General features: G+C 59.7%; 1 protein-coding gene across 3 annotated transcripts in view; it reads left to right on the plus strand.

The window, feature by feature from the left end:
• SHANK3 (SH3 and multiple ankyrin repeat domains 3) overlaps positions 1 to 3,452 on the plus strand; it is a 264,751-nt gene extending 261,299 nt beyond the window's left edge. For 2 of the 3 annotated variants that reach the window (XM_087969020.1, XM_087969021.1), the window contains one exon: positions 1,832 to 3,452. In XM_087969020.1, the coding sequence (XP_087825146.1) occupies positions 1,832 to 2,372 (541 nt within the window). In that variant the 3' untranslated portion in view covers positions 2,373 to 3,452. The remainder of the gene's footprint in view (positions 1 to 1,831) is intronic. The other variant, XM_087969022.1, reaches the window with a different exon arrangement.
• The last annotated feature ends 9,054 nt before the right edge of the window (positions 3,453 to 12,506 follow it).

The following is a 12,506-nucleotide window of genomic DNA, read 5'->3' on the forward strand; positions in this document are numbered from 1 at the left end:
ATCGTTCGTCCACATCCAAGGATCCCCAAGGGTCAAGGACCTACTTGGCCTCGTTTCCTCTTCTGAGCCAGCTGCTGCTGTTCCTGTGCAAGAGGAGATTCCAGAGCCAGGTGGGCTTCCTCCCACTGGCTCAGTCTTTTCGGGTGCCTCTTCTCAGGCAGTTCCCACCCACCCCCCTTAGGGGGGAAGTGCCGCCTTCTGACCAGGGGCAGGATAGCACCAGAGGAGTCCCCAACCACTAGGCCTTTTCTACGCCGACTCACAGAATTCAGGCCTTCAATTCGGAATAGAGCTGGATGGGACCTTGGAGGTCTTCTAGTCCACCCCCCTGATCAAACAGGAGACCCTATACCCTTTCAGACCAATAGCCTCCAGGGATGGAGCCGCCACAACGTCTGGAGGGGGGGCCCTTCCAATGGTTCATTGTCCTCCCACTGCCTCGAGCAGCCCCAGCTGCCCATGTCCTGCCTGCCCCTCTGCCTTTCAGCCCTCCGTCCCCAGAATCGGGGCAGGTCTTCTCTCTTCCTTACCCTTTGTGCCCCGGAGACCTCGGTTCTTAACGGGTTCCAGGTGGCCAGGAAGAAAAGGGATCTTCCAGTGCAGGCCATGAGCAGAGCGGGGTCCAGAAGGAGGGCATCTCCCTGGTCAGCCAAAGCCAAACACAGCTGGATCCCTGGCTCATTCTGTGGGCTCACAACATTGGAAAAGGGCAGGCTAAGAAAAGAGCGGCTCACTTTCCAGCCCATCCGTTCCACTCCCGAGTGCTACACTTGCCAGAACGGCACCATGAACTGATCGGAGAAGTATCCCTCCTCCCTTTCGCCTATTCTTGCCATCTCACCAGAGTTATTTATGCTCTCTTGTGGACAACCGAATAAGCCCTCCAGGGATTTTGGGGGGGGGGAGGAAATGTCAGGTCTCTTTTGGCTCTTCCCCTGCAGGGATTCCATGCTAGAGCCTCTTTTCATTCTGCCCTCTCCAGCTTTTCAGCTACAGGTTCCACCACACATTTTAACAAAAAGGTGCAAGCTATTTTGTTTTGTCTGGGGAAATAGTCTACACCAGCACAGCTGGCTGAGGAATTCTGGGAGTTGAAGTCCACAGGTCTTAAAGTTGCCAAGTTTGGGAAGCCCAGGCCCAGACCACGAGGAACGCAGTTCCTTCTCTCAGAAAGGCTAACTATCCCCTTTTCTTCCCCTTGGTCTACACGGAGCAAACCTTCAGTTCTGCCAGGGTCCGGGGGGCAGGGGGGGCTTCCAGAGCTAATAAAAAGCACCAGGAGGAAACTAGCCACCCTCCTTCCCAGGCAGGCAAATTCTTGCACCTTGGGACATGAAGCTGAACCAGGGAACCGTAACAGAATCATAGCATTGGAAGAGACGGAGGTCTTCTAGTCCAGCCCGCTGCTTAAGCAGGAAACGCTTATCCCATTTCAAACAAATCCTCCCCAGGGAGGATTTCTCCCCGCCCAGATCCCCACTTCGGCTGCAGGGAGAGGTTGTGGGCTGCAGGAATTAAGGACTTTGGGGGGCTTAGGGGGTTAATGTTAGCTTTGGAAAGCTGGAGGGGGTGTTGATTCCTGGGTAGGGTCAGCCACCCACCCAAACTCCCTGTGTCTGGGGAGAAAGCCTGCATAGAAGGACCTGTGCAGAGGACCTCATGGGGTGGCAGGAGTATCTTCCCGGCGGGTTCTGCAGAAGCTGTGGCCTTGCTGGTTGTGTGGGGAATGTGTGTGTGTGTGTGTGTGTGTGCACCTGTTTTATGTCTGGGCACCTCTCTCACCACTGCTTCTCCCTCCTCTCTCTCTCTCTCTCTCTCTCTGTCTTCACAGACTTTTCAGTAGTTTAGGAGAACTAAGCACCATTTCCCAGCGCAGCTCCGGCACCACCTACACCGTGCGTCCTGGCAGCCGCTACCCTGTGACCCGCCGCACTCCCAGTCCGGTAAAGCCTGCCCTGGATAGGACAGACCCCCTGAGCACCATCCGGCCCTATGGGCTCACCCCGCCCACCATCCTCAAATCTTCCAGCCTCTCCATCCCACACGAACCCAAGGAGGTACGCTTTGTGGTGCGCAGCGTCAGTGCCCGGAGCCGCCCCTCCCCCTCCCCTTCCCCGGGGCCCCCCCTGCATTCCCTCCACCCCCCGCGGCCCTTCATGCAGAAACCCCTCCAGCTCTGGAACAAATACGACGTGGGGGACTGGCTGGAGAGCATTAACCTGGTGGAGCATCGAGACAAATTTGAGGACAATGAAATTGAGGGCACCCACCTGCCCGCCCTGACCAAGGAGGACTTTGTGGAGCTGGGGGTGACGCGGGTGGGGCACCGCATGAACATTGAGCGGGCACTCAAGCAGCTGGCAGACAGCTGACCATCTGGGCAGCCCGGGCTCCTCTCCTGGAGCCGCGTCACTCAGGGGCAGGCGGGGCCGTTCCTGCTAGGCCAGTAGACCGGAGGCTCTTCCTGCCCTGCTCTGACTGCTGCACTGAAAGACCGGGGGTGGGGCAGCAGGCCCCTCCTCTCCCCTCATCCCCCCGGGCCCCCTGGTGCAGACTCCCTTCCTCAGGAACAGGCGTGGGCCGCGGAAGCTCACCCCTCCCCAAGAGAGTCACTGCTGGACAGGCGGTTCTGGGGAAGGAGCGCGCTCCCCTCTTGGAGAACCCCTCGGCAGCGGGTCCTGCCCACGTGGCCTGGGCCCCGAGGGGAGGCCGGAGGGACAAGGGAAGGGGGTCCTTGCGCTGGGGTTGCAAGGCTCCAGCCAGGCCTGAACCAGAAGCGTACGTTGTGCTGCTGCGGCTGCTTGCGTTGCATTCGGCCTGGCGGAAGGCCCAATGCTGACCGGCCAGTGGGGGTTTTGGGGGAAGGGGCTCGGTGCCCTGGCCGCAGGGAGCCTGACTGGCACCCAAGCGCCTGCTGCTGGAGGAATTCTCCCTGTGAAGGTCAGCAGGAGCTCCTGAGAGAGGTCCAGGGGCAGAAGTGGGAACCTCGCTCAGGAGGGGCCCCGTCCAGCCCAGTTCCTGCCCCCACAGCCCCGGGCCCTGCCCCGCAAGGACCCAGCGGGGCCAGGAGGAGGAGAAGGCCGGGAGAGGCGCCCCACGGAGAGCGGGCACTGCCCCCTGGAGGACTGTTGCAAGCGGGGCTGAGGTCGCATGGATCGAAGCATGCTTGGGGCGCAAAGAGAGGCGAAGGGCAGCCCTGGTGGGGAGGGGGAGGCTTCGCTTGGCTTGGGGGCGTGGGAGACGTCGAAGGGGTCTCTTCATCTCTCTGTCGGTTGGGTGATTCCCAAGGAGAAGGTGCCCAACCGCAGGAACTCTCTTCCCCCTCTCCGTCCTAGTCCCCCATTTTTGCATCTTTTTAATCAGCTATATATTTGAAAAGGGAAGAAAAAAAGAACCAATATCTCTATATATCTATAGCCACCTTGTTTAGTTAACAGTTGACCGAAGCTCTATCTTGCTGGGGGGGGGGGGGCCTGGGGGCTCCTTCCTGCAATGCTTGTGGGAGGTTTTAGTGACTGAATGAATGGGGGGGCAAAGAGAGAGAGGCTCTTTCTAAAGTTCCTTTGAGAAGTTCTGAATGTTAAAAGATTTTGGGTGGGGGGGACAGAAGGGGGGAAAGGCAACATTGCACCGGCTTCCGGGGACACGTGTGAAGTCTTCCATTCTTGCTGGACAGGCCCTGACTGGAGTTGCTGCTTCCCCCCTTGGAGACACACACACACACACACACCGAATGGCCTTTCTTTTGCTTTCCTGGGGAAGGACGGGGAGCAGGTGGGGAGGAACCCCGAGTCCTTAGCCTCCCCTCTCCCCCCAAACCGCAGAGCGGCTGCACCCAAAACACCCACAGGAGGCGGGGGTCCCTACACTTTGCAAAGCCCAGGCCCCGGGGAGGGGTTCCCGGCTGGGGCCGGTCTCGGGACCCCCCCCAAAGAAAGGGGGCCCGGTCACAGGTGGCCTCCCTGCACCCCCAGCCTTCTGCACCTGGGTGTCTTCGGGGGGGGGGGGCTTTCGCTCCCTACAGTCCTGGCCTAACATCGGAGAAGACCCGGCAGCCCCTTTTAAGATGAAACCCGTTCCTACTTTCAGGGCGTCATCTTAAGCTAAGAACTGGTCCAGAGTCGCCACCCGGAGAATCTCCCTGATCTCATTGGCTGCCCCAAAACTGAGCGCCTGCTTTCCTCCCACTCCGCCTGGCCACAGCAGAGCAGGGCGCCCCTTGGGGGAGGGAGGCTGAGCCAGGTGAGCGGCTGTGCTTGGAGGAGGGCGCCCCCTTCCCCTCCTTGTGGGCAACCCCCAGACCCAGGGGGGTCTCAGACCTGGGACTCTGGAGCGGGTGGGGGGGAAGAGATGGGTGCCAGATGCCTCCGAGGGTCAGAGCCTCCCTCCAGGGCAGCCCAGCCAGATCCTTTGCAGGCTCTGCTTCGATCTCCTGGTGCTAGAGGGAGGGGCCCTCACTGACCCCCATAGATCCCCGGCCTACCCCCGATTTTGTCCCCCCCATTTTTACAAGTCGCCAACAGAAACCTGCCTCCTGCTAAGGGCTCTGCCAAATTCCTCCTCCATAGAAGGGCAGGGGGCTGGTGAGCACATGGACCCTCCCCCAGGGGGCCGTCAGCTTGAAGGCCCAAGGAAAGCCGGGCGGGGGGGCAGTTTAGCTGGGGTGGGCTGCTCTCCTCTTCCTGAAAGGACCTCAGCAGATCTCGGCATCTGCCAGGAATGCTGGCCACACCAGCCCCCCATCTATCCATTGACCTGCAACGCCCAGAACCCACCAGACTTTTCTGCAATGCCTCCCCCCAATCGATCCCCTTAGGGAAATGTGAGAGGACGGGGCCAAGTCTATCCTCCTGAACAGGCACCCACCATGGTGGCACTACCGAATTTTAAGGCTCCCGGTCGCAGGAGGAGGAGGAGGAAGGAAGCAGCCCCAGAATTCTAAGAGGCCCCAACATCCCAGGGACACCTAGCAAAGCCTGGACTCCCCCAGCCCCCCATCTGTGAAAAACTTGGTTGGGGCTACAATTTAAAAGGCCTGTTTTAAAACAATGAACATCCTGCACAAATTGTGTGATAAGACCGTTTTAAATGTCAGCAAATGCAGGGCTGGTCCCACATCTGGTGCTCTCCAACTGACGGGCTGCAGTTCCCATCATCCCCAGCCAGTGTCGGGGGTGGGGGTGGGGGCAGCTCCTTGAGGCAGCCTCTCAGCAAGCACAAACCCCACTGGGACCTCAGGCGCCCCCCATCAGCTGCGCACACCCAGCCCTTGGCCTCTTTTACAGAATAAGAGAGTTGGAAGGGGCCTCTAAGGTCTTCTAGTCCAGCCCCTTGCTCAAGCAGGAGACCCCATGTCATTTCAGACAAATGGTTGTCTAAACTCTCCTTTAAAAGCCCCCCCGTGTTGGAACATCTGCAACCTCTGCAGGCGAGGAGCAGTCCCGCTGCTTCATTGTCCTCACGGTCCGAAAAGTCTTCATTCTAGGCTGGATCGGCACCCTCTAAATTATCTCCCCTCCGCTGCTGCTTGGAAGATGGGGGGGGGGGGGGCAGCCCCTCCAATACTGGAAGGCTGCTAGCCTGTCCCTCCCCCAAATCCTCTTAACCCCATTTTTACAAATTGGGCCAGGAAAACCCCTTTTATAGAGGGGGCCTTGGAAAAGGGCCCCCAGGGTCCTTCGTTCTGGGGTGTCTCCAGACTCAGTGGCCCCCCCAAGGGCTGTGATTGGCCCCAAGACTGTCTTACAGCACCTGGAAACTCACGGAGCTGGGATTAGCCGCCTTTCTGCCTGCGACCTCGGCCCCTTTAAGTCTGGAGCTTTGCTGGCTGGGGAATTCTGGGAGTTGAAGTCTGCCAGGCTGAAAGGGGCCAAGGTGGGAGAGCTCTAAGGATCCCTCAGAGGCCCAACCCAGCAAACTGGTTCTCCTCCCTCCTGAGCGGAGGGCTTGTGTAGCCCCCCTCCAAAAGCAGGTGCCGAAGTAGGAAGAGAGGGGCGTGGGAGGCTTGTTCCACTTCGCTGCCAAAGACGGGCAAGATCAAACTGGGCCCCCTCCTCAAAAAACCGCAAATAGAGCAGCAAGCCCCACCTGTAACCTCCCCAGTGTTCCTGGCGCTGCCCCCATCGTTCCTTTGGGCTGAGAGCGAGGGTGCCCCCCCAACCGCGCTTCAGCCGCCCCCCTCCCTCCTCCCCGGCCAGGGAAGTGCATCCGACTGGCTACGGGACGCGCCCACGCGCGGCAGGCGCTTTCTCCGCTCCGCGTGTCCGTGGAGCCGGTGTCTCCGTCCCTTTCGCAGCTGTTTCTGGGACCAGAGGAGACGCGCCTTGCCCGGCCGCCTGCCCGGCCTCCTCCCCGTGGAGGCCCGAAGACTGCAGACCCCTCCCCACACTCTTTGCCCCCGACCCCGTCTGCAGGACGTTCACTTCGGGACCGGGAAAGCTGGACGCCTCCTTTTGATCGGGGAGCCCCCGCCCCTCGAGGGAGGCCAATCAAGGAGGCCAGCGCAGCCCCCGTGGGGGCCCGACCAGCCCCCCCGCTAAGCAGCTGCAGCCGTACCTGTGTTTGCAAGCACTGCGTGACGCCCCCGGAGGCCTCGGCTGACCGGAGCGGGGCCACCACGGCTAAGTCCCGACGGCAGGCATCGCACGAGGGAGCGCGAAGCCCGACCCAGCCCCAAGAGCAGCTTTGGCAAGGAACCGTCTAAGCCCCCCCATTTCCTTCCGAGACACAAATCCTCCCCTTTGCCCGCCCCCCTGAAGCTCAAGCCCCGTTCTCGAAGCCAGCCCTCCGCTTTGGAGCCCCGTAACGGCTGGGAGGGTCGCGTGCAGAGGTGCTTCACAACAACCGGGGAAATGCAGCCCGTGTCCCCGGTTCCTTGAGGGGAGACCCTCCTCTCTCGGGAAGCCTCCTCCTTTAGACCGGGGCTCCGTCCGCGCAGCGTGCTTGGGTCACGACAGGCTGTGCGGCGGCCGTGGGGTGGGTGGTTCCCCGTTGACCTCCCTGGGTCACGCGGCCCACGGTGCCGATCCAGCCCCCCCGCACATACATACACAGCCTTCAGGATTCCAACCTTTACGGTCCGAGTACAACCCGTGTACAAGGCGATTGGCTGAGCCTCCCTTCACTGACACCACCCCCCCAAAAACAACACAACTCGCACACAATCCTATCGCACCACGTGAACTTATTGCACCCAGCGATGAGGCTCTCGTGCTGGGTGGTTGTGAGGTTGTTTTCCCTTCAGGAAAAGGGCGACGGCCCAGGATACAAACTTCTCCGGCCTGTTTGGGCGGCTGCCGGGGCTTCCCGACGGGAGGCTGAGCCGCTTCCTGCCTTGTTCACTTGCTGACTGTTCCCAAACCAAGCGGGGGACGGGGGGGATCCGCTGCGCCCACATCCACAGCCCTGCGCGGAAGTCTCCAGAACAGCCGGCGGGGCCACGCAGGGAGACGGAGGCACAAGGTGGCTGAGCGTGGGCTGCGCCTTGGCCTGGGGGCTGGACGGGCACGCAGAGAGAGGATGGGAAGCCCGACGTGCTCAGAGGGCACCAGGTTGGGGAAGGGGGTCCTGCAGCAGAAACGGCCGAGGCACTCTTGTGCGGGACAGGGCGGAAACCAGCCCTTGCAACCAACCCCCTCCGTGTTTTCCAAAATAAGAAAAATAGCCCCGGTGGGCGGCCCACTGATGGTTGCGGGGGGTCTGCATCAGCTGGGGACCCTCCTGGTCACTGCCAAAGCCCACAACACCCCACTTCCCCCCCAGCAAGAGGCAGGAAGGGCCTTTGATGCTTGACCCCTAACATCCACTCAAGGACTGAGCTGGGCGAAGTGGGGAAAGGGCCCCCAAGAGGAGAAGCAGCCACTCTGGAGCAGGGGCTCCAACTTTGGCCCCTTAAGACTTGTGGACTTCAACTCCCAGAATTCCTCGGCCAGCAAAGCAAAGCTGGCTGAGGAATTCTGGGAGTTGAAGTCCACAGGGCCAAAGTTGGAGCCCCTGCTCTGGAGGGCCCTTCCGGTCCACGGAACAGCCATCCCGCAGCCCCCTCCTGGTGGTTCGGCTTTGGGCTTTGCAAGGGGACGGGACCCCACCGAGCCCCACCAGGTTCAGGGAGGCAGCAGGATGCGGGTGTCGGCCCTTTGTGAAAACGCTCAGCCGCCGCCCCCCCCCCCGGCAGCGCCCTGGACCCCCGTGCGAGTCTCGTCCGCTTAGCAAGCGCCCCCTCGGCTTCTGCCTCCGCTTCCCCAGCTGCCCCACGAGGCTTGGCGATGGCTGCCCCCTCCCCGGCCGCGCTTAAACCGGCTGCTGCTTGGCAAGAAGGACCCGCTTGTGCCCCCGTCGGCGTCCCTGGCCTCGGCCTCAAGGCAGCCGACCCTCCCCGGCCGGAGCAAAGCCCCTCGCTTGCATGCGCCAGCTTGCCCCCCCGCGCCCTCTTCAAGGCCCTGGCAGCAAACCCCCCCCCTTCCCAAAGCCACCCCAGAGAAGGCCGGCGGGGCTCCTGGGGGGAGTCCTCCTGAGACCCCACACACACACACCAGGTGGGAGCCTCAGCGGCCCCGGAGCGACTGTGATTTTTCTCACGACTTCTCAGTGACTTTGTTCCCTCTGGAGATCCAAGTGGGTCACGAGGTTTTGCTTTGGGGTTTTCTTAAGGTTGCTGGTTTTTCGTTGGGGTCTTGATGGGGTCCTTTAATTGCCCCCCAGACACCCATTCGCCTCTCCGGGCTTTGGAAACAGGCAGGGACCCCGACCCCCCAGCTTCCTCGGAAGGGCCAGGAGCTCCTGCAGCTGCTGCCTGGTGGGGCCAGAGGCAAGCAGGGGTCCCAGCCCACGGACGAGGCCCACGGCCTCACCCCATGCCTGCCCCTCCCCGTGGCCCCCCACTCTGCTGCTGCCCCCCCTTGGTTTGGCTGAAGGTTTATTAATGGACAGGATCAGTTTGACCACCACCCCTTATTTTATACCGATTTCCTGAGGAAGTCCGTAGTCTTCTGCAGAGGGGGAGGCCTGGCCCCCTCCCTCCTGACCCGATGTTGTGATAACGCCCCCAACACACAGAGATCTATGTTTCTTATATTATTATTATTACTACTATTATTATTATGTAATAAATTTATAAGAAATCACTGGGCTGTTGTTTGGTTATTGGCGCTCTTGGGAGGCCGTGTCAGGCCTGCCTCACCTGGGCTTCCCTAGGAAAATGACCCCAAGGGCTGGGAAAGGTGTACCGTTTACTAGCAGTCACCTGGATCACAGGAGTCCACGCCAGACCTCTGCCAGTTAACCCAGGTGCTTCTTTCGGGAGGCAACTGGGCTTCCTGGTTTTTTCTTTGAAGACGTTTCTCTTCCCATCCAAAGAAGCTTCTTCAGCTCTGACTGGATGGTGGGGAAGGGAAGGATTTCTAATCAGGGGTGGGATTCAGCCGGTTTGGCCTGGCTGGGGTGAACCGGATGTTAAATTTACGTCTGGTTTGCCAAACCGGTAGTTGAACTGACTGGATGGCCCCTCCCCGGAGTCTCCACACGGCCCGTTTTGCACGCAGGTGAGTAGAGGGTCTGCACAAAAGCTCGACGGGAGAGGGTGAAAAATGGACCAAACCAGAATTTCTGGAAGTCCAGAAGTGGGCCTGTTTCCGGCTTCTGGAGCCTGGGGGAGGTCGTTTTCGCCCTCCCAGATGCCCGAGGGAAGCCTCCAGACTCTGGGGAAGGCGAAAAACGGCCAAACTAAAAGTTCCAGTAGACCACGCCCACCATGGCCACGCCCACCCAGCAACCAGGCAGGGAACCGGTTGTTGCTGGGATTTTGGAATCCTACCCCTGTTGATATTCCTTGCAGACAGCTGGTCCTTTGCATCCTTTTAGATCAGGGCTGTCCAACCTTGGCCCCTGGAAGCCTGGCGGACTTCAACTCCCAGAATCCCCAGCCAGCAAAGCTGGCTGGGGAATTCTGGGAGTTGAAGTCCGCCAGGCTTCCAGGGCCAAGGTTGACAGCCCTGTTTTAGATCCTTCTATTCCGCACCATCCTGTTGGAGCTGAAGAAGCTCCTTGGATGAGAAGGGAAACGTCTTCAGAAGAAAAAAACCAGAAAGTCCAGTTGCCTCTTGGAAAAAAGAAAAAAAAAAGCACCTTTGGGGCAACACCTGGAGGGACGGAGAATCTCTGCAGACCTTTTGCCAGTTAACTTTCCTCCCGGGGTCCTTTCCCATCGTCTGTCCCCCCCATTGTCCAATCAGGTTTAAAAGAGAGGTTTTGGAAACAGCCCTTCTGTGGGGCGACATTCTCCTCCCAGGAAGACGACCTCGAAGACTTGTTGGTTCTCAACAGTTAGCTTCCTCTGGGTTGTCCCCCTTCCCTTCCAGCTCCTCCCCCTTGCCCCCCCCCCGGGGGGGGGTTCTTGGCAGACTGGCAATAAGTTCTGACGGGTGGGATTCAGGGCTACGGCAGGACAGGTGAGTCCTTGACTTAACTATTTGTTCAGTGATCGTTCAAAATTACAAAAGCAGTGCCAAAAATAACGTATAACTGGTCCTCTCCCTTGTGACCACTGCACAGGATCAAGATTCGGGCATTTGGCAAAGCCGCTTGTGTCTAGGGTGGTTTCAGGGTCCCAGGGCCGCCATTTGTGACCTTCCCAGCTGTCTTCCAACCCACAAAGTCAACGGGGGAAGCTGGAGTCACTTAACAACGGTGAGGGGGGGGGAAAGATCATAAAATTGAGTATGACTCACTTAACAACTGCCTTGCTTAACAATGGGAATTCTGGTCCCAATTTCAGTCACTGTCAGACCTGCCCTGGTGAGACATTTAGGAAAGAAAGACCCTCGACTCCCACTTGTTAGACGGGAGGGGCTCTTTCCCTAAAGCAAAGCGGTTGCTGCAAGAGTGACGCTAGATGTGAATATTCCCACTTCTCCTCCTCCCCCTTGTGACCAACCCTTCGGGGCTCCTTGATTGACGTTGTGGGAATGGCTTGGAAGTCCAGCACCTCCCGCACTGTTTTCGCATTCGGTTCCCAGGCCAGGTGTCCCTGGAGGCTGGTTCATTCTGGGTTGGCACCTCCGGTTCTGGTCAACGTGTCAGCCCCCCCTCCTGTTTTTATCTCAAGCCCACCTCTTGCTGCCCCAAATTCCTCCCCTCCCTCCCTCCAACTAATGGCAGGATGCCAGCGAAGAAGCGAGGAGCAGATCCGACCGTCATCGGACGAGGCCCACCTTGCCCTGCACGGATACAGTTCAAACGCACCGACAAATGAGCCAGCGCTAGTCTGCTCAATCACTGGCGGCGCCTTGGGACTCGGCATAAGATCTCGGCACAGCCGGGCCCCGGTGAGGATGCCAACCCCAAGTTATTCCCCTCCGGCCTGCCAGGCACCGTCCCCGAACCTTTCCAGGCCCAGCCCGAGAGAGGCTCCTGTGCCGCCTGGACCGCCCCCAACCGGGTCTCTTCCAGGGGTCTGTGGAGCGGGGGGGGGGAGGGCAGCACCACCAGATCCCGCAGCTGGGAGGAAAGGCTCCCCAAAGCAGCCGCTCCCTTTGGGGGGATCGTTCTGCAGGAAGCCCCCGAGTCACGACCACAATGGAGCCCCAAATGTAGGTTGCTAGGTGAAACATTTGTTAAGTGAGTTTTGCCACGTTTTACAACCTTTCTTGTCTCCGTTGTTAAGCGAGCCACTGCAGCCGTTAATTTAGCAACCGGGTTGTTAAGCGAACCTGGCTTCCCCATTGACTTTGCTGGTCAGAAGGTCACAAAAGGGGAGACTGCAACTGTCGTAAGTCCATGCCAGTTGCCTCTGAATGTTGACCAGGTGACCCAGGGGAGGCCGCAATGTGTCACTTTTTTGAGGGCCTTTGTAACTTTGGTCACTAAACGAACTTGGCCCACAGGATCTTCCCCCTTCCCCCCCCCCCCAATGCCTGCAAGCACAGCATGAACAGCCCTGGGGCGATGCCCCCATTTTATGCCCACCCCAGAGGCAGGGCAGCCTTGGCGCTTTCCCGTTGGCACAGGCAAAGGCTGCGGGGGGGGGCTGCCCTGGGTAACCCTCCCCTTACAACCCCAACAGCTGCCAGCCTAGATGCCATCGGCCTCACCGCTACCAGGCAGTGCCAATCGACCAATCCGAATAGAGCTGGAAGGGACCTTGGAGGTCTTCTAGCCCAACCCCCTGCTTAACCAGGGGGCCCTACAGCATCCCATGCAAATGGCTGTCCAGCCTCTTCTTGAAAACCTCCAGGGATGGAGCCCCCACCAGTTCCGGAGGCAGAACTTCTCCCCCACTGGTTCCTTGTCCTCCGTCCGAATTCCCGGTTGCTTCTCTCCTTGATGAGTTTCCCTCCGTTGCTTCTTTCTCCTGCCCTTCGGCCGCTCGGGAGAACAGGTTGTGTCCCCCCCCCTTCTTTGTGGCAGCCCCTCAAATGCTGGAGCGCTTCTCTCCTGTCCCCCGTCCCCCCCGATTCTTCTGGGTCCAAACCCAGTTCCTGCAATGGTTCTCCAGGCCTTTCGGTCTCCAG

Source organism: Notechis scutatus, chromosome 6 (genome assembly GCF_049901735.1).
Source record: "Notechis scutatus isolate UNSWTSFEM ecotype Mainland chromosome 6, rNotScu1.2, whole genome shotgun sequence".
NCBI lineage: Eukaryota > Metazoa > Chordata > Lepidosauria > Squamata > Elapidae > Notechis > Notechis scutatus.